The sequence below is a fragment of the Indicator indicator genome, chromosome 2 (assembly GCF_027791375.1).
Source record: "Indicator indicator isolate 239-I01 chromosome 2, UM_Iind_1.1, whole genome shotgun sequence".
In the NCBI taxonomy this organism is placed as follows: domain Eukaryota; kingdom Metazoa; phylum Chordata; class Aves; order Piciformes; family Indicatoridae; genus Indicator; species Indicator indicator.
In genome coordinates this window covers 44,658,021-44,679,789 of record NC_072011.1, presented here as the reverse complement: position 1 = coordinate 44,679,789, position 21,769 = coordinate 44,658,021, and the positions used below count along the sequence as shown (strand labels likewise).

Sequence of the window (21,769 nt, the reverse complement as noted above, 5' to 3'; positions counted from 1 at the left end):
GCCAGCATGGTGAGTTTTGATCTGCTGTTCCATGAGCCTAATCTCAATTAGACTTCCCTTGAGCAATCACCTGGAGGTGGACTCATGTGATTCTTAGCCTGCACGTCTCATTTTCAGGTGTTACAAGAAGCTGGATTTGAAACAAGTACTCAGCACAAACAGACAAGTCGCTCACAATGCCCTAAGACTGCAGTTTCAGCAGGCTTTGTCCAACAAATCAGGAATTTGAGTTTCAAGTGGTTTAACAGGTTAAAGCAGAAAAACATGGTTGAAAGTGTGCATACACCTGCATATACATCCACACAGCTACACAATCAGCAAAACACTTCCAAAATTTAAAAGCATAATTGAGCAAATTGGGGTAGTATAGAGATCTTTCCTCTGACTCGAAGAACATTCTTCACATCTTACTTCACATTCACTTTGAAAATGAAACTGAGCACTCCTAAGACAGCACTCTATTTTCAGAATAAAAAGCAATCCTATCCCACTCCCCTTCCTTCCAACATTTACAGCTTTGTTGAGTGTGTACATATAATTCTGTGCCCCAGAACAGCAGAAGGTGTTGCTATACAGGTATCAAACCAAAATGCTATACAGGTATCAAACCAAAATGTCTTGCAGCCAGCTGACCAAATATTAGGTGCACATGGGCCTCAGGGTATCGATGCCCCACAAATATTTATTAGGTGAATACAGAAATGGAAGTTTTGTAGCAGTGGAAAATAAGTATGATAATGAGGTAAACATGGTAAAAAAAAAAAACAACCAAAAAAACAACTAATGGTACCCTCTATGCAGGAGCAGCAGCTTTAAACAATCACTTCTTGAATGCTGCAGAAGGCCTATGAGCTGGCTACAGGATGGCCTTTAACCTAACAGGAGGTTAAAGATACCTCTCTGCATCTATAGCTTTTCACGGTGCTGTAAACCCAATTTGATGAGTAGGAAACCAAGTAGATGTTCTGCCCCTTTGAATGCTTTCAAGGACCGTATGGATGCTCCTTTCCATTCCTGAAAGTAGAGTGTTAGATACAGCTTCAGTTTTCCTTAGATAAGCAAGAGGAAGCTTCTTTGGGAGACTATAGCCAGAGCTGCACCAGGGATTCCCTCCCTGTAGTCTTGAGGTCTGTGCATCACGAGCTCCATCTGGAGGCTGTTCGCTTTAATCTGTGATTTTGAAAGCCTTGGAGAGGAAATGCAACAGTGCTGGGTCAAAACTACAAGCTCTAGGGACAGCTGGAAAATAATGACCTTGCCAATCAGGAGAGCTGGCTGATGTAGAGGTGACACAGAGAATCCTGAATGGTGAGGTAAGCTCCTTTCCCCTAAGGTGTTGAGGGGACTCAGCATGCTGTCCTGTTAGACTGCTTATGGCAGAGCAGCTGTCCTCCCAAGTCCCCATGGTATTTGAAAGCCTCTCTTTACCCTTTCCCTTAAATGTAAGAGTGGTGGTAGAGGAGATGTCAGACCAGTCTGTGGCTTCCACAGAGCATGCAAAGCAATGGGAATGGCCATTCCAGAGGTTCAAGACTAGGCAGTATGCAGAAAAACACAAGTTTGTTAATTTGGGTGAGGTATTGCTGCATGAAGCTCACAAAACACTTAGGTGTGTAGACCAAGTTTCTGATGATTTACTCCAGACCGCTGTAGGGGCCTGGGGAGACCAGATTGTTTGGCTCTGATTTTACAGGAGGAAGTGCATGATCAGTGTGGCAAAGCACCTCAAACACAGAGGCTGGAAGTGCTGTTTGTGCCATGTACAGACCTTTAATGTCAGCCAGCAGCAACACTCCATGCATGGGATCAAAACCCCAGATGTGGGGCAGGGCTCTCTTCTCTGTGACATAGGACATACTCAGGAAACTGGATACACAGCCCAAATTACATTTTTGCCATAAAGTTAGTGCCAGATGATTTGTGGGATGAAAAAGGCAGGGAAAGCAAAACTGAATTGGAGCTTAAGGGGAACCGTGGACTTCAGTCAGGTGCTTGATCACAGAGTTTCCAAGATTCACTTACCTAACACCCAACTCTACAATGTCTGCTCATTAGCTAGCTTCTGAAAGAAAAAAAATGGGCATCAAATTAATCACCCAGAGTGCTAAACTGATGTGCATCTAGAGTTTTTGTTTTCAAAGACTCTACATTTTTTACTCATGAAACGAAGCAGTTTTCACTAACTGCTGGGTATCAAGGGCTGCAAAAGTTTTTCAATGCTGCTGAAAATCAGTGGGATTATGACAGGATGCACAGCCTGGTGTTAAAAAAAAAAAAGCAATGCAGTTCTTGATAGACCATCGGATCTTTGACTTGCAATAGGAATGGAACTATAGAACATCATCTGATCAAACAGAAATAAGATTATGGTGATGGCCCACCACACAATGGATGAGAGTAATCATGAAAAGGTGAATGTTTATCACTGTGTAGATCCCTTTCTGTATGATATAGTGGACTCTACTTGCATGCCTACATACCGGTTTATGGCTATTGCTGGAGGAAAAAGATATTTGGTCAATGAAATATACACCTGGGCAAAGAGGAAAATATTCATACCTGTCATGTGTTACACAGTCGTGAGTACCAAGTGGGAACTTGCTTCTGGAATGGTTAAGTGATTACCTGTGGAATGACAGCAGCTTTCAAGTCTAATGGGTGCTTTTTCTGTGGCTGTATTCAATTCTACCATGAAAACGACTGGAGCCATCCAGTGAGGACCACCTCTTGATATTTGTATTACACAGTGGAACTGTAAAGCATGGGCTGCTTGAGTCAGCAGGTTTTACCATCAGATCTGTATGGGAGCACAAGTGAGCTGCTATGAACATAAACTGATGCAGAGCTCATGGTCTGAGCCAGGACCAAACTACCCAGTCCCTGATCCCTGGAGATGTGCTTTTTGGCAGCAGGAGAAATACCTTTTGTCCATACCACAAAGCAGCCCCAGTGTCCGAAGACACATTGCTATGGTTTTGCTAGCTCCATCCTTTCATCATCAAAACTAAAAAACACCCACTTCAGAATCCAGAATTCCTTTCCTTGAGAATTTCAACACACTGACCACCTGCTTTGGAATGGTCAGAACAAAGGTGTACCCACCTGTGGGATCTTTTTACCTGTGCTTCTCATGAGCATAAATAGCTCTGTGTCCTCTGTGCTGTACTTTGAAACCTGCCAGGATCTCTGCACCCCACCAATGAACAGAACTACCTTACAGCCCCCTGGTGCACCATGAAACTGAACAAGGCTCTGCAGAAGGGCTAGAGAGTCTATGAAACCTATGAGATTTGGCATTCTGAATGGAGGGGCAACAGCCTTTCCTTGGATTACATAAATAAGCATCTCTGCCAGAAATTGGAAGCTTCAAGTTGCCCAGCCTGGTGCACAGATGGTGACCAAAAAAATCCCAAGCCAACCACAAAACAACAACAAAACTAACAAAAAAACCCCAACCCAACCAAACAAACAAAAAAACAAAACCAAAAAACAACCAACCAAAACCACCCCCCCCAAAAAAAATCAAAAAAAGAAAGCTAAGTATGTTGAAGATTACAGGCAGAAAGAAGATGCTGATGTGCAGCTGGAGAATATTAACTAAAACACTACAAAATGCAAGCTGCCAGACTGTTTTATGTCCTCTGTGGAATAAAACTGGAGTGAGCTCCATTGAGTCGACACTACCATTGCAAGAACCAGAGGAGTTGTATGGTTATCCCTTCTCCACAGCTTCTGGCACTCTCTCCTACAAATTATCCATGAAGATGTAACCCTGTCCATCTGACCCTGGAGCTCAACACTAGCATTTCTAGCCAGTGTATGATTGTACCTAGAGCTTTACAATCCCTCAGATGCCCTGTGTGATCCTTGCCTTTACCACAGCAGAGTCTCTAGGACAATTATAAAGGTCATCGAGGAGACCAGATCCCCTTAGTTAGCAACTATTTAGATGAACTGATGAGTGATGATGATGTTACCAAGTTGGGGTCTTCAGATCCCAAATGCTACCACTGCCTGCAGTTTGGAGGAAAGCACTGCTTCAAAGTTCAAGGCTTGACTTCAAGTGCAAAGACCAGACAAAGACCGTTTCACTCTGAGAGCCTACAGGGTCTGAGCAGACACAGGCAGGACTTGGTGGCCACCCTGGAGGGGTCCATAGCCCTGCTCTAGTTTGCTCATAGCCCACTGCCCTCTTTAACTCCCCCTACACCTCAAATAGAGCTTAATCTGCATCCTCAGAAAGTGGAAAGCATGAACTCACTATTTGTTTTTGTTTAATTACCTCCATTCACATTTAAGCTTCCACTATTCATTTTATTACCTCTTAAGGAGTTTATCCAATTTAAACTTCCATTTTTATGAATGCTTATTTAAACTTTTAAATATATGTAGCAGGTACACACTCAGCAGGCACATATATAAACACATATAGGAAGTGGATCAATGAACAAGTAACAAAATACGCAGGAAATGTTAGTATCCTCCTTCAGATAGCTATTCATCTAGGGCACAGAAAAGCCTGGAGTGTCATACCTGAGCACTTCCGGGGCCAAAGGCGACGGGCAGCCAATCAGAGGCTGCTCTGAGATCATGTGAGCAACAGTCTCCCCAGTGAACCAGCAAGCAGCCAATCGGAGAGCAGTACGAAAATGAGGCGGGGCCTGGCCTTGCGCTGGCAGGAGCCTGCTTGTGTTGCAGCAGGGAGGGGGCTGCCTGCGCTGCAGCAGGGAGGGGGCTGCCCGGGGTGCAGCAGGGAGGGGGCTGCCTGCATCAAGGTACCCTGCTGTGCAGGGCAAAGGATTAGCTCCTTCTAGTAAACATTTGCAGTACTAAATGTTACCTCCTGATAAAGATGCCTGTTTGCTTTTTGAACCTTTATTTGTAGCTCTACAACCTTTGTTGGCAAAGAATATCACAGAGGCATTCAAGTTCTTTAGTGTGAGAGTGGTGCAATACCAGAAGAGGTTGCAGGGATTTAGTTGATGCCCTGACCCTGGAGACATTCAAGATCAGACTTGATGTGGCCCTGGGCAGCCTGATCTAGTTGGAAGTGTCCCTGCTCACTGCAGGCGAGTTGGACAAGATGACCTTTAAGGGTCCCTTCCAACCCAATGCAGTCTGTGAATCTATGAATCTATTTGTGATAAATTAAGAGGAAATGTGCCTTGAACTGCATTAAGATGATACTTTGCTCTTACAGGGGAAAAACAGGCTTCATTTTAATTCCAGGGTATCATTTCTTCTGTTACCTTCATAGAATCATTAATGTTGGAAAAGACCTCTAAGATCTTCAACCATCAATCCCACACCACCATGCCCACCAAACCCTGTCCTGAACTGCTACATCTATATGGCTTTGGAACACCTCCAGGGATGGCAACTCCCATCACCTCCCTGGGCAGCCTGTTCCAATGCCTGACCACTCTTTCAGTAGAGAAAATTGCCCTCATATCTAATTTAAACCTCTTCTGGCACAATTGAGGCCATTTTCTCTCCTCATATCATGAGTTACTTAGGAGAAGAGACTGACCCCCCCCAACCTCACTACAACTTCCTTCTAGGTAGCTATAGAGAGCAGTAAGGTCTCCACTCAGCCAATTCAATTCTTCAGTGTTTCTACACCCTTTACAGTCCATTCCACGTATTCTGCATAAGGGAGAAGTGAAAACAGTTTTCTTTTTTAAATAGGTGGCTTTTTCCCATCCAGAAGAAAAAAAAACCAAAAGCAACCACACAGCAAGTTTTAGGTTGCACTTATCCTGACAGTATTTTCAAACTGCAGCCACAGAAGCAAACCAGGGATATTTGTCCTAACTGCATAAAACCAATATGAAGAAATTCTGTGAAGCCTGGAACTACACAGGTGTTGGGAGCTTTTTATATATTTTTTTGTATACTTTTATTTACAAAAGGAGCCTACAGTTTGAAGGTAAATAAAATGGACAGAGCTAAAAGGCAAAGAAGAGGCAGAAGAATACACAGCTTTTTACTTTTAAAAAAGTTATCTGAAAGACAAACAAAGAGCACACAGGGAAAGGTGACAGCCAGAGTGGCTGCTGATTCCCTTGAATTTGGAACAGCATGTGAAAAAACAACATTTTTATCCCTCACTTAACGTCTGGTGAAAAGAGTCCAAAATAGAGCAGTCCTTCAAACCTCAGACAGACTCTGGGGGACTAGTAGCCATATTTTTCATTGAGATGAGTCTTGCCATCACCGCTTTGACCTAATGGACAAAGAGAAATAGTTGCATTAATTCTTTCCCCTGCACTCATCCATGATAAAAGTGTGTATCCAAGTATGGAAGAGTCTCTAGGCAGCACCAGTCAGACAAGCACAAGGAGGATAAGAAGCTGGACTGGCTATTACAAGTCAAATGGTCCTTCGATTTGTGTATGTAACTCCTCTTAACCTTACTAATAGTGTCAAGATTACATGATATATTCCTCGTTTTGATGGGTGGTGTGGTTTTCTGTTGTTTTCTTTTTCTTCTTCTTCCCCTTCTGGTGTCATCATTATGCCAGCTTAGAAGGTAGATCTGATTAGCAGGCAGAGACAGAAAAAGAAACTCCCTCTTATGGACATAGTTCACTTGGCTATTCCAGGTCACTCCTCATGAGCCACTGAATCATGTATTTTGTGCCAGAGAATGCAGTCTTTTGATTGAAGGATGATTCACCACATTAATGTTTTCTTCAGTGAAATTTATTCTCCTTTTTCTTATTCCCTTGGGAGCCTATCTATATTCTAAGCCTACAACAGCCTCATAAAAACTATAGTAATGAATCTACCACGTGAAAAGCTAAGCTTTGATCTGACTGTGAAAACTTCAGTGTCTGAAAATTAATTTTCTATTTTAGAGAAACTGAAAATTCATTACACCGTTTAAGAATAACCTCACTTGGCTAGAACCACTCTGAAACTAAATTACATTTCTCCCCAACTTTAACACATCCTGGATGTGTATATTGGTTATTCAGTGCCTTCACCAGAGTGTCACCAAAGCATTCTCTCCAAAACACCACCCAACGTTTATAATCCAATAATTTTTGCAAAACCCAAGATTTTCAGACTTCTACAAGAAGCTAAGGATACTAAGATTGCTGAAGCATTTATTCCTAGTGAAGGTTTGAGCTTGCCATTCAACAAATCGTCATATTATGTGTGAATGAAGTTAGCTCTCTCAGTTGTTACAAAACTGGGAAACAAATTTCAGATACATCTGTCCATTGAGATGAAGCTACAACATTTATGATCTTTATATCACTGCAACACTTGCAGGGCCATACAACAAATATGGGGCACAACATGCCAAAAAACATCAGGTTTTGGATAAAGGATTGCTGAATTTTCTTGAAAAGTTAAAGGGACACCCTGACTACCCATTAGCTAGATTCTTGAATTGTAAGACTAAAAATGCCAAGGAAATGGTTCATACCAGCAGGAGGAACCCATATGCAGTAGTCTGGGTCATCATCTGGGTACTGTGAGGAAAAGAAAGGTTGTTGGATCTGCAAAAGGAGAAAATACTTTTAAGGTGCTGCACCCTTCTAGCAATGTGCCACAAGCCACTAAATTGCTCATTAAATACTGAAAAGTGAAGGTCAAGGGTCAGGGATGAAAACAGTAACACAGAAAAAAGAAGAAATATTAAACCCTCAAACATCCTGTTTTTTCCTAGTGGAGTCACAGAGTAATAGAAATGCTGGTTAGATGGGACCTCTGGAGGTCATCCAGTCCAATCTGCCCCTCAAAACAACCATCCATTTCTGGAGAGTTTATTCTTGTCATCCTCATGTGTCATTTGACAAAAAAATTCTTTATGCAGAGAAAAGTTTCAGAGCAGAATTTCCAAGAAGTGCTTTACTGATTTCAGTGTGCAATCCCACTGAAAACTTCACATTTAATGTGACTTTCAAACTGGAGTATACAAAAGTTCAGCTGTTATGTAAAGGTAACTTAGTTTTTCAAAAGAAAAGAGAGATTTTTTATGTCACTGGCATCACTAAAATGTTTGAAGCAAACCAAATACGTCACTTGCAATTTAAATATGAACACAGTGATGTCTCTTTGTTCCTAGATTTTAAAATGTTGCCACATCAGCATCACCTTTACTCAATAACTTTTGTTGTCAACAATTGCAGGTAGTGATCAAGAGCAAAAAGAGAAAAAAAAAATCATACAACTATAGAGAGAAAGATTTTAGAGCTCAGAATGTAGCCAGGTTACTCAGCACTAATGCATTACTCTGTAGTATCATGACACAGTCTTAAGCTATGCAGTTCAAGCAATTTTTCATTCCCTCAGAAAACTTTCCTTGCCCAAATTAAGCTCTAAAACAGTTCTTTTCGAAGACTGCTATTTTCCAAAATTTCCAAAGACTAATGTTTTCCAAAACATTAGACTGCAGACTTGAACAGTTTTTAAAATAAAGCTTTAGAACAGTCACTTTATAATTGTTTTTCCAGGTTTTCATGATTCAAAGTTATTATTCAAATATTAGAAGAAAAAAAACCAAACCGAAACAAAAACGCAAACCCAACAAAAGACCCACCACCAAGAACAACAAAAAAAGTGCTGACTTCTGGTTGATGTTTTCCATATCAAGATCTGAGCCCCAAGACAGAGAAAACATGCAGAAAAGGTGATTTGTGATGGGGGAGAGAATACAGCTAAGCCACCTGGCATTTGGAGAATGTTCACTGTGAGAATGAGCTCTGTGCTGATGAGAGGTGCTGACTTGACTGCTTCAGCATGAAAAGCTGCCTTGTTCTCCCATGTTCATAGAAATGGCATAACTTAGACTTTAACGGTATAAATTTACTCTTGCTGTTTTTATCAACATACTTTGTAGTCCAGCAACAAAGGACTGCTGTGCCTTTATATCCTTGGGTCCTTTGCCAGGACTAACAAAGCAGCAGTTAGCACACACAGGCTGCAGGGATAAAATTAAATGGCCAGCAGATAGAAACTGTCATAGTGGTCAGAACCTCTGGCCCATGAAGTACAGTAATCTTCTCTGATGGCAGTCAACAGAAGGGTGGGATGCACTCTAAAGAGAAGAGTCTCACAATTATCATTAGGCTAACAGCACACTGTCACAAGAATTCCCTTCCCTGTTTCAGGGGGCAACAATTGCTTGTGTCCCAGAATGTACAAGGTTCATACACTTAACCACTTTGGGACGGAGTTTAATGGCCATGGTGGTGTTGGATCAGCGGTTGGACGTAATGATCTTTGAGGTCTTTTCCAACTGGAACAATACTATATAAGAGGAACATTATCTGGTATAGCCACTCATAATTTGGTTGCAAAGACAGTAATTTCTTAGACTTATCCTTTTCCACATCTTACAGAGAATATGCAATGCATACTAGCCCAGAGAGCACATATATTCTACAACACTTGGCTTACTGCCAAGTGAAAAAGTGGGGGGAAAAAAAAAAAAAGACTGAATTGAGAGTCTCTGTCATGCCTGATATGCTGTGCTTGACCTTTTCATTGGAGACTAAAATCTGTGTGGTTGTGCATTTGGGTCTTACTCAGCAGAAAAGCACTACTATCACCAAGTGATACTTATAGAATCATAGAATCAAGAAGGCTGGAAGAGACCTCAAAGATCATCGAGTCCAACCTGTCACCCTAAACCTCATGACTATCTAAACCATGGCACCAAGTGCCACGTCCAATCCCCTCTTGAACACCTCTCGGGATGGTGACTCCAGTCACCAATTGTTGCCATTTCACTAATAAAGAGTTTACTAAATGATTCCTTGAAACTCTTAAGCTATGGGAATCATTGTATCATAACTGACCTTGCTTGAACAACTGATTTTCTTAACCTTCTCAGAGGTCTCTTCAGGTTCCTTATGTACTGCTTCAGACGCTGTGAAGAAAAATTTTTGATACATCACAAATGACCAATTCTATCAAAAACAATCTTATAGGAAGTTCACATAAAAAACATCTAAAAGGAAATCCAAGACAGTTCGTTGCAACAAAATTCATAATTAAGACTATGGAACATATTTTTGTTTTTCATAGATTTATTAACTTCCGTTTAATACACTGTCAGTCACTTACCTGAATGCACTTTAATAAGGTCCTCTATTTGGGGGTCTCCAAGACATTTTAGTTAATGGTAGATGTTTATTTTCTAAAGGATAGTCTCTATCTGTAATCACTGCCATGATGGATTTAGAAGGAAACTGTAGGAAATGTGTAGGACCAACACATTTTTTTTCCTAAAAAGCTGTAACTTTGTGCCTTAGTCTACAGATGAGATGATGACAGGATAGCATTCTTGAGAGTCTGAGTTATGAAAAAACAGACGATTCATACAGACATCCTTCATGTTCAGTACACCAAACAGTCTTCATTTTGAGGATGTCTTTTTTTGTGTACAAATAGGGGATCATCTGGGTCACTAACAGCTTCCTAGCTAACATTATATAAAGTGACAAATACTACAAAGGAAAGTTCTGTCCTTCTGTAGTGTTAAGAGCTATTGTAAGAGAATAAGAGGGTGGAAAAAGCATTATGTTTGTGCTCCTAAATTAAAATAATTTTTCTTTTCATCTCACGATATTTTTTTAAAACAAAATCTCAAAGCAGGTAGTGACTACGAAAAGCAAAACCTGAAATATTGTTGAAGTGACCTGTCTTCATCATACACTTACCACTTTCCAAGCAAAATACAATTGTTTATTTCAATTCTAGATTCTTTAATCTCTAGATTAGATTTAGTTTCCTTTAACTGACAGTAAACCCACCTGCTACTGTACAATAGAACCTAAACTGTGCTACTCACCTTGAGGTTTCTCTTGTGAGGGTCCCATCTGGGATTTATTCTTCAGTATCTTTGGCTCAGGCTGAAAAGGAACCCCTGTAAAAGAAAAAAGAGCGAGCTAGGTGACTGCTCTGCAGTAAGTCTGAGTAAAGTGCTAGCATCTCGGAGCCAAAGTACAAAAGAGAACACTTAGTTACATTTGCAGAAAGAACTCTTCTCTCAAAAGTTCTCCAAATTATTTCATCCACCAAGAACAATATTAAAGAAAAACTTGTGAACACTTAAAACATGCTTTTCAAGAGCAATCTGCCCAGCATTAAGACAAAAAGTTAGAATTAGGTTTCTGTCAAACACATCTTTTACTGAGCAACATTGTTGCTGGGTTTTCAAATGCATCAAGCTTATACAGAAAAAGAGGGTCTGGACATAAATCACACAGATACAAGAAAGATAACTCCATTACCATTTTTAAAATTATTTTTCCTCCTTACAAATTGATCTGAAACACAGGCACTCTCCCTGCCAATAACTCATTGTAGTTGTTTTTGTATGGACACTCAATTTAATGAAAGCAGGGTGTATCAAAATAAGACCCTTCTTGAGCCTAGGAGATTTCTTCTATTTCACCAAAACCATGAAAAACTGGAACCATGCGGAACTCAGCTGTTGGCACACACACTCTGGACACATGGCAAAAATCTTCAGAAGAGACACCTGGTGGAGAACCTGCGAATCAAACCTTAGGAGACTCACACAGCTCTGAAAAATACAGCAGTTAACAGACACAGCTTCATTATTGGAAAAGTCAAAAACAGTGGTTTACCATCCTGAAGGGATTCTACACTCTTGTTCTTGCAAGGAGAACCATTGGGAGTAATTGTTTCTTTTCCTGTTTCTTCCTTTGTTGCCTTTTTAATTTCCATGCTTGATTCTCTGTTTTTTGCATCTTCTACTTGCTTCTCCTCCGTTTCTTCCTCTTCTTCCTCTTCCTCCTCCTCCGGTCCATCATCTTTCATTTTCAGCAAGCTTTCAGGGATATCTGGACGCTTAACAGGCAACTTCTGCAGGCAAAAGACTTGTGCATCAGTGCTAAGATAAATGGAGGTAGATGCCACGGATGTTCATTACAAGAGAAAGCACGCATATTGCTGTGACAGATAGCTATCTGGTAAGGAAACATTCTCAGGATGAAGAATAGTTAGGTTTTAAGGAATAGCTATTAGCAGGGACAGAAGATGTCTATGTCCAGTCCACAGAAGAGGAGTGCAGTCCTTTCGTAAGAGGGACACAAGAAACTGCATCAATCTTGGATATGATCTTAGCTCTAAGATCAAGAAAACCAAAAGAAAGTAAAGGACCAGCTGCTGAGATACAGCAATGGTTGAGAGTTTGATATTCCCAGAATGCCTCTACTCAATCCACTGCCTTTTGACTGCTGCTGTGCCCCAGGAGACTGGCTCACGAGGGCTCAGAATGGGAACTGCTGGCAGCAAACAACATCCAACAGCCACTGCTTGCTGCCCTATGCACCTTCCACTGCTGCAGGCCTGTGCCTCTACGCTGTTTCCATGTGCATGTGAAAGGACACAGTTGCTACCTACAGTCTCCTTAGCCTGACGAAGCGTCTAAGAAGTAGCCTCTGGCTCGCAGCACTTATGAGTCCAACTTACCCCTAGGCTTCCAGTTTTCAGCTTGAATTTGCTCCCCCCTTTCATTGCACCAAAGAGAGGGAGGGTGATCTTTTTAGGCTTGCTTTCTGCTTCCAGAGTGTAACTCCCACTCCTAATAAACATTAGATACAAATGAAAACAGCATATAAAGCACCAAACAAGTCTTATGTTTACAAATGCAAAAATAAATCTGCAAATTAGAAGTGGATATATACAAATCCTTTTATTTCTCTCTCACTTGCAGCACCCAAGGAGGAAGCTGGAGGAGATGACTCCTCCATCCCACATACATGTTGTAGGATTCAAACACTTGCCGTAAAAGGAAGCAAAAAATAAATAAATACGAAAAAAAGCACCAACATCTGTATCACAGAATCTCCCTCAAATTCAGTTGATACACATACTTACACATGTATATATAAAAACACACTGAGAGGACAAAGTTTAATTTAAATGAAATAATTAAGTAATTAAAGCTCTAATAAAGCTGCCACTAGCAAACGATGAACCCAGCACACACCCTCCTGAACTGCAGTAGTGCTGCTAGGCAGTAGTTGAACAGCCACTGCACTTGACTTGCAGGCACATTTCACAGACTGATAATCATTTTTATGCTGTGCATAGTACTTGTAATTTTTTTTAGTTCCTTTTGGATGCGGATTGGGATTAAGAAAGTATTTAAAAACCTGACACTATGCTTCCAATGCCTCCCCCCTCATCCTCTCAGTGTTGGCTTGTCTTACTCCAGTGTTGTGATGCGTCTGCATCACAAACAGATGCTGCAGCAGCCAAAAGACACAGCAGGTCCTGAATTAGATGAGACAGGTAGTTTGGGAGGCCATACGGCTTTTGTGTTTAGAAAGCTGTCTACTTATTTGGCTTGCTTCTGGATAAGAACAATGATAAAAGTAATTGTTTGACACTTTAGCCAAGACTTACTGGGGCTTTAGCTCAGGCAGTTCTGCAGGTTTGACAAGCTTTATTAACGCTTTCAGTCTCTGTTGCTCTTTCTTCAGTTCAAACGACCGCAAGTGAAGCTTCTTTCGTGCCACACTGTCTAAGGTGGATCCTGCTTTTATTTCAGTCATGAATTCATCCAAGGAATCTTGAGCTGCTGGCTGGGACTGGACTAGGCAATACAAAGGGAAGATACATATTGTAACAGGTGGCCAGAGAACTCAGTCCTACCTTTAGACAATAAGGTACAAGTATCCTCCCTGAAGGTTTCTGTTGAAAGGTGAAACAATAGAGGTTCTCTTAACAAAAGCCTGACAGTAAACTTTAATCCACTTGCATAACAAAGCCTCCCTTAAAACTGTATGTTTCTGTATGAATAAATGTCTCTGTTCTAGATTGTTCATCTCACTTCAAGGTCTGCTCTCCCTAAAAAGTGACTTATGGCTTTCTTGTAGTCACACCACAATAAACACAACTGCCAAGAATCCCATACCACTGCATTGTGTTTCCCACTTTGACTTTTCTGGAATGTTTATGTAATAACATTTGCAAAGCTTGAAATGAATCAACATATGATGCTGCCTCCTACCCCTGGATGACTGAGTGCACACAAGAATAGTTTCATATGTTAGGCCAATCACACAAAATTTATCTTTGTTTTACCGGATTTTCTAACGAAAAAACACTCGAAAAGTACTTGAAGTAACAACAATCTTTCTGCTCCATCTGATTGCAAATATTAACAATTCTATGCATATTTGATTAATTAAAATAAAATTCAGAAGGAAAACCTAAAGCTCTAAATACTAAGAACAATAAACACATAATTCTGACACATGAATTTCAAGCAAACAAACAAAAACCCTAGGAAAACTCCTTTCTTTAGCTTGAACAATGCTTTAAGTTTTTATATGGTGTTAAAAGATAACTTGGAGGCAAGAACAATGTTGCTAGAATTTTAACTAGTCTTTTGACGGGCAGTCTTTTGCCTTTTAATATTGTATGAAAAGTGGCAAATTTGACATTTGCTGCATTAAAAGCATTTAAGCATATATGCACAAGCATCACTATGTGACTAGTGAGTTATTTTGAGGTAATTAAGTAGCACTCAACATTTTAAATGTTTCATAATAAAACAGAAGAAGTTATTGTTAAGAGCATGACTTAAATATTTACAGAAAAGTCTAACAAGGTCATGTTTACAAAAGGCCTGGATCGAAAAGGGTATTTCTGATCTAGAACAAAACAGTTTAAATTAGCAAATATATGAAAGTCCCAATGGTATCTGTTCAAAGATGTAAAGAATTAAGAGTCTTCAAAAGGTAAGAAGCAGTTGTAGTATTCACGTCCATGCAAGATAAATGATGGCAAAACATGTCATAAAGGAAATCAAGATAGAAATACTCTTATTGTTCTGCATACTATTTATGGACCAAGACAAACAACATATAAACAGAACTTCCAGCAGACAGGAGTTGAGCAGAATGATCATTTAACTTAACCCAAAGTTCAAAGATGCAGCTCAGTTTCTAGTCAGGTAATTCAGAAAAATTAAAGGTATAGTCCCACAGCTTGCTGCTTTAGCTGCAGAACTAGAAGGTGAATCAATCATGGCTGTTATACTTCATATTCCAATGGAAAAAAAAGCTATAGAACTATTTACTACTACACCAACATATTGATAATTTTCTTTCTGAACAGGCAACCAAAGGTGACACTGAAGAGCTCTATGTATTTGATTTTCATTCAGCTGCATCAGTGAATGAAAGATACCAATCAGCCCGTCAGTAATTAGCCGTGGAGAACTCTAGAGAACAATTTGTCAACTAGTCAATTGTTAACTACTTATCACAACAGAAAACAATTCCTTCAAAGTCACTGAGCTGACCCCTCAGTTAGAATGGAACAGTATTGTTTCCTCAACAGTGATCTTGTATAAAGAATCACCAAGCAAAAGGCTGATACAAATGAGTTTTTGGCTAGAAAGAAACATACCCATATGATGCACAAAGGCTAGCCCAGCTATCAGATTGCTGTTAGGCTTCTTGGAAAGAAACTCTTCTGACTGATGCTGCAATCTTTATTAATGCCAACTCCATTAAAAACATTTCTGTATGAAGAACCAGCATAAATACATTTCCTTCATGCTTTCATTTTATTCCACAAGACACCATCGGTAACAGAAAGCAAAATGCAGCTATTTGTACACCATGATTTGAAAATCTAACTCACTACCAGATGCAATCACCACTTTGGAAAGGCTCTGCCTTTGTTACAAAGGCATAGTCCCAGAACTGGAATGGCACCCCCATAAGCTAGCAAGTTCACTGAACATATGGACTAAGTGTCAACTTCTTTGACTCCTTTTCTTTGACTCTTTCCCAGACTTTCATTTTTAAGGTGCATTTACAATGAAAAAAAATGAAATAAGAGATACTACCTGTTCTGCCAGTTATTTGTTCTTCCTTTACAAATGGTTTTGGAGGGAGCAGAAAAAAAAAAAAAAAGTGTTCCTCAGTTGAGTTGGTTTCACTAGTATGGGCAGATAAATAGTAACAGTGCTTACTCTCTTAAGATCCAGGAGCTTGTACACTCACCGCCTTATCTTAAATGTCATTTGCTTTGGAAAAAACTGCATTCATTAGCAAGTATATAAAGTACTGGATGAGGTATCCTCTGTAGCTAACTCGGTGACTTGCAAATTGTCCTACCCCTTTGCAAAGAGTGGACACTAGAAGCAAAAAGCACTTAGGACAGAAATCCATAAGATGCATTTTTATCTCTTCACTGTTCTTTATGGAAAGTACTATAATCAAATAAAGGTCATGCCTTACCTTTCCCTGAAGCCTTCAGCTTCTCTGTTATCTCAGAAAGCTCATTTTCAGCTTCATTTAGCTTTGTGACCTATGAAAGAACATGCTTAGAAGATCTTTTTGTCTTCTTAAAACTCCATTTTAAGAATTATTCAAATATCCTACCAAATTACCTCCTTCTTTCTACTTCTGATCTTTGACCAGAAATTTCTGGGCTGAAAAAAAATATAGTCTAGATTGTTCATGAACAACTTATCAGTCCTTTCACATACTGTTCATATAGTTTTCTTTCTGAAACATAATAATGTGTATAATACTTTTGCAGTAATGTTATACTGACACTGTGATCCTCCAACCCTGGTCCCTCTCAACCCCCTGCTATGATCTGTGTAGGACTTTTAGTTGTTATACATCTGTCAATCTAGGCTGCTTATTCTTTGAAAAGATTAAGATCCATCTTTGGGATGTGCCCTGTGCATCTGAAAGCTTGCAGTTATTTTCTGATGCTTCAAAACTGTTTTGAGTTTTGAAAAACATCCTGTTCTGGTATATCATTCACCCACTGTCACGATCTACCAAGTAGAAGGCAATACTACACAGGCAAAAGCAGGGTAGTATGCTTCCACTAAAAAAAGTAAGCAATATTTTCAGGTATTTATAGGTATTGTCCAAAGATAAAAAAAACCCACGATTTTATTTTCACTTGGCCAACTGAGAACTAAAGGTCTGAAATTATTTCAGAGTTGAAGCTAACAGGAAAAGATAAGTAAGTATTTTTTATTTTCCTTCTTAGTAATAATACATGCACATGGGAGAACTAGCCTAGCACGTCACAATAATTCTTCTTACCAGGGAGTCATATGTCTCTGGTTTTTCTTCTATTTTACCAGCTTTTCTCATTCTGTTGAGTCGTTTCTTTTCTACAGCACCAGTTCGATCAAGAAAGGTGTCATCATCACTGTCATAAAAATCTTGATCTTCCCAGTTCTTCGATTTCCTTTTTCGGGATACTAGGAAAGGTAAGGCAGAATGCAAGAAACAGAATTATTTTATTGCTCAGTGGCATGCAAGTAAGTTCAAGATAGCAATCTCAAATCTGTAATTTTGGGCTTTTAGAATGATCACAGCATTTGACTAGCTATTCACCTGCTTCTTGCCTCAGTACTCCCCGAGCATCAAGTAGCCTGCAAGCTTCCAGCGCACACTGTATCATTGCTTCTTTCTTCTTTCCAGAATGGAGAACCTCTGCCACCAGCTGCTTCCCTGATGCATCATCCACAGGCAACCTGTTCAGTTTGAAGGATCAGAGAACAGGTCAAATACAAATAGCTTTTCACAGATGCTGCCCAAATACTTTAGTTATGACAGGGGTATTGACTTTTTCATTTCACTCTAGGCTTTTTTTATGTATGAAATATTTTAATTTTTTATTTCATATGGTACCAATCAAAACAGAAGCATGGATTTCCTAAAACATGCAAATACATTTTTATTTCACTAGTCTAAAAAATAATTCTTCCTATATTAATTCCATTGGGAATACAGGCAGTTAAAAGGTTAAACACCAATCCCCAAATCATTGTAAGCATCAGTATCTCGAATCCATGCAACACCAGTAACAAGTACTTTCCATGCTGAAGTACAGGTTTCTTAACTAGTACAATTATTGAAATGTTGTACCTCTCCATTTGAGACCTATCCTCTTGACTTAATTTTCACCTCATTCTCTCCTGTCTAATAAAAGAATGACATTATCAGCTTCTTTCAGGAACTCATCAAAAACTGGCTTATATCAGAAACTGGGTACACAGTAGAATGAATGATCTTTTTATGTGTCCTATTAGGAACTGAAAGATACTGTTTGCCAGTTTCTTCTCTCTTATTTCAATTTCACTTTTTTCTCCAAACAAGTGGACTCTTGCTTTCGCAGTTTTCATCTCTAGGGAAAACCAAATGCTGCTGGACCAGAAAGGAGTACCCTGAACTACACACTGATCCTTGAACTCCTGTGTGGGTATCAGGGGTTCGGTCTAATTACAGCTGGTCTTTCCTTGCCAAGTGTCACAGGAGAAGTAATTCCTACAGCTCTTGTTTTGTGTATTCAAAGAAGTCAGCTTCTACTTCCTCAATGAATGGAGATACACATACTTGATCCTGCAAAGCCAGCTGTTGTGCCCACGATCATCATATTCATATTCTAACTCTTCTCCTAGAGAGGAAAAGAAAGTTGATGTAGTAACCAAAATTGAAATAAGCAGGAATGATCTTTACAGCGAAGAATGCCATGGTCAAACAAAAGAGATAAAATGTTCTTGTTACATATCAAAGGATTGAATTTGCTGCCTTGTGTTTTTTTGCGTGTTTTTTTTTAAGCCATGGTATCTTCCGTTGATACAACTCTTTGGTTGTTTTTCCACAATCAAGACTTTTTTAGATCAAAAAACACGTCTAAGTGGCCTCTTGAAGAATATGCAATTCAAATTAAAAACAATCTTGTCTCTGTATGTATTGAAGTAAATGACACTTAAGTATCAACAGTCTGCAATCTGGATTCACAGATGCTGTTTATCCTGAAGATTAATTTTTCACTTTAGCAAATATCTGAGTCATCTCTAAGTTTTACTAGCAACTATCAGAAACTTAGACCAATGCATTGTTGTCCTCTATCTTTTTATACCTTCCAATTCTGTCACACAATTGTTGCCATCTCCAAACACAACAGCCTGGAATTTGATGGGTTTGGATTTTTGAGTATAGCTTCAAAGCACACATGTGGATGAGTGTCACTCAAGAGAGATACCAAGGTGCTCTCTGCAACTCCCAGTTTAGGAATTAGTAACTACATCTCAGGTAACAATGATGAATTAAGTTTTAGTAAAAAAACCCTTACCAAACCAAAACACCAAAACACCATTGCTCTCCCCTCCAAAACCTGGCCAAACAAAAACCTCAGTTACAGTGTAACAGAAATGTTTACCTCCCAGACCTTAATTCCCAAAGAAAAATATGAGCATGAACATCACACTCTGCCAAATAGAAAAAAAAACTGTATTTAGGAAAAAAGGTACCTTCTCTGTCAAAAAATCCCTGTAAGGCCTTCCTAGGATCTTTCATGTAGAAGGCATCTTGTACATCCTGAAAGTCAACAGCAATAGGGTTTTCTTCAACCTCATCCTCTTCAGCATCCTCCCCTAGAAGAAGACATACAAAATGCAAAAGAAAAAAATGACCTGTTAGAGAACCAGCATATTTCAGTTTTCATTAGCTTGAAGGAAGTAGCTGCTACATCATTCTAAGATTACTTCCCTTAACTTGAATATTATTTCTGCATCCTATTAAAAAAAAAAAAAAAGATCAACTCTGCTTCTTTTTTTGCTATTAGTTTTTCCATCATGGGATACAGTTTTGCAGATGAATGTCATTGCAGTTTCAGCACTTTCAAGGGTCTACATGCTTGGATATTTCCATTAAAAAAACCAATTCATTTCATACTGAAAAGCTCATTAATAACAATTTTCGTAATTTTAAGATGTGGACTTCCTGTTTAAAAACAGTCATACTGCAGAAAAGTCTCAATTAATCAAATCTTACCTCAGGCAGAAGTTTGGACATGATCACAAGAACAAAGTATTAATATAAACTCTGAGTTTCATGGCCTTTTATAGGTGCAGGCAAATTACCTTCTCCCTTTTAAAAGATCTAGCATATTTTCCACCAGATATAAGCTTGCCCTGTCACAATACTTCTCTTTCTATAATGAAAAAGCTTAACTTGTACTCAAACTTCTCCTGGATTGGGACACTTGGCATTCAGCTGGAATTTCAATGTGAGTATTCACTGAAAAATGGCTTAAAGACCTTCCAAGGTCTATCAGCTAATTTATACATTATCACTTACCCATTCCCCATGAGCAGCTCATATCAGTGTTCTGACTCCTCTCACTTCTTTCCTCTTTTTCATCTTCCTCATCAGAGTCCTCTCCCAACATTGTCTTTTCTAATTTTGCTTGCTGCTGCTTACGCAGTGCCTTCAGTTGAGTGACAGTTAGTTCTGACTCAGACTCCTGGTCCTCTTTGGGTCCCTATGTCACAAACAGCAATTCAGCAGAAAGGTTCTTTTAAACAAAGAGAAGTATTTTCAACATACATGCAGATTATGTACAATAACATAAACACATTGTTATAGTGCTCTTCAAAAAGTGGAATTACTAGACCATTTGTTATGGTTTGCATTCATAAATAAAAATAATGCTCTTTCCTAAAAGGGGTGGGTGGGTAGTAAGACACGAGCATTATGGTAGACAGATCAATCTTAAACGTATCTGTATTTTAAAGGCAGAAGGCAAAATGGGAGAACTTGAAAGAATGAGCAGCTTCTGAAATGCATGCAGGGCTCTCTAAGTGCCTGCTGAAAAAAAGCTCCCCTTGTTCACAAAGAAGTATTAGTGCTTTACTTTCCTGACGCATCATACTGTCACAGAAACTGTCCTGATGCATCACGCTGTTGGAGAAAAATGCTTTTTGCACCTATTGCATATTGGATGAAGCTGCCATGCCTGTTCTCACGCTGAGCCCTCGGCAGAGCTGCCCTGTGCACCAGAGCGATGCATCAGTGGGGGAACCCACGGCCCTGCTCTGTCCTTCAGCCTCAAACCTTTCCGGGAAGCTGGCAGTGGATACCTATAGCTCACGACTTTTCCCCAGTAAAACAACTACGGCAGCATCTGGCTGTGTGAAGTGCTGCAGCGTTCCTAAACATCTAAACTGCCTCACTCCTCAGAAGTGGCTTTCACCCGGAAACGCCAGGGAGATGCAGACGAAGCCGGGTAAATTCATGATCCAGATCCGGGGAAACCTTTACCTTTTAAGTCACCCGACACATGCCCCAGGGAGTGCAGCAGAACCGCCCAGGTCCCGACCCACCTGCAGTAGGAAGAGACGAGAGCTGCCACCGAAGCGGAGTCCGTGGCCAACCCGTACCCGGCAGTAGGTGCGGGGCGGCACCCGCGCTTTGTTGAGGAAGGTGCCGTGGGTGCTGCCCAGGTCGTACACGTAGAAGCCGGCAGCGTCAACGGCATCAGGGCTGTCGGAGGAGCTGCCAGCGCCACGGTACTGCAGCACGGCGTGATGCCGCGAAACTGACGGATGCTCCAGGGTCAGTGCGCAGCCGGGCAGCCGCCCCACCAGGAACCAACTCCCGTCCTCCAGCCGCACCGAGCCCAGCACAACGCCGCCCTTCAGCACCTCCAGCCCATAGCCGGCGCCGGCCGGCGGGCGGCTGCCCCACGGCGGCTCCTCGTAGCGCGGCGCCGCCGCCGGCGCAGCGGCAGGGCGGGGAAGTGGCGGGCTGGGTCCTGGCTCGCCGCCCTCCGCTGCGCGGGGCGCAGCAGGCAGCGGCCTGCTCGGGAGCTTGAAGGCGACGGACTCTGCAACTGCCTCGGTCTCCATGGCCTCCTCCATCTTCCCGAGTCCGTTGCTAAATGGAGTCCTCCGGGGACGAGCACTGTTGCTGCTGCGGTACCGGGGCGGGGAGGGTGCAGC

General features: G+C 40.6%; 1 protein-coding gene across 1 annotated transcript; it reads right to left on the bottom strand.

Annotated features, from left to right (window-relative positions):
- Positions 1-6,085: 6,085 nt before the first annotated feature.
- SLC4A1AP (solute carrier family 4 member 1 adaptor protein) lies at positions 6,086-21,688 on the bottom strand. Its single transcript, XM_054396487.1, has 14 exons — positions 21,152-21,688; positions 20,127-20,310; positions 19,298-19,420; positions 18,378-18,438; positions 17,376-17,515; positions 17,079-17,239; positions 16,251-16,320; positions 13,399-13,588; positions 12,460-12,571; positions 11,613-11,850; positions 10,811-10,885; positions 9,816-9,886; positions 7,439-7,511; positions 6,086-6,226 (listed from the first exon to the last, which is right to left on the bottom strand). Exons 1-14 carry the CDS (start codon positions 21,686-21,688, stop codon positions 6,177-6,179), a joined length of 2,085 nt encoding a protein of 694 aa, XP_054252462.1. The 3' UTR covers positions 6,086-6,176.
- Positions 21,689-21,769: the final 81 nt, after the last annotated feature.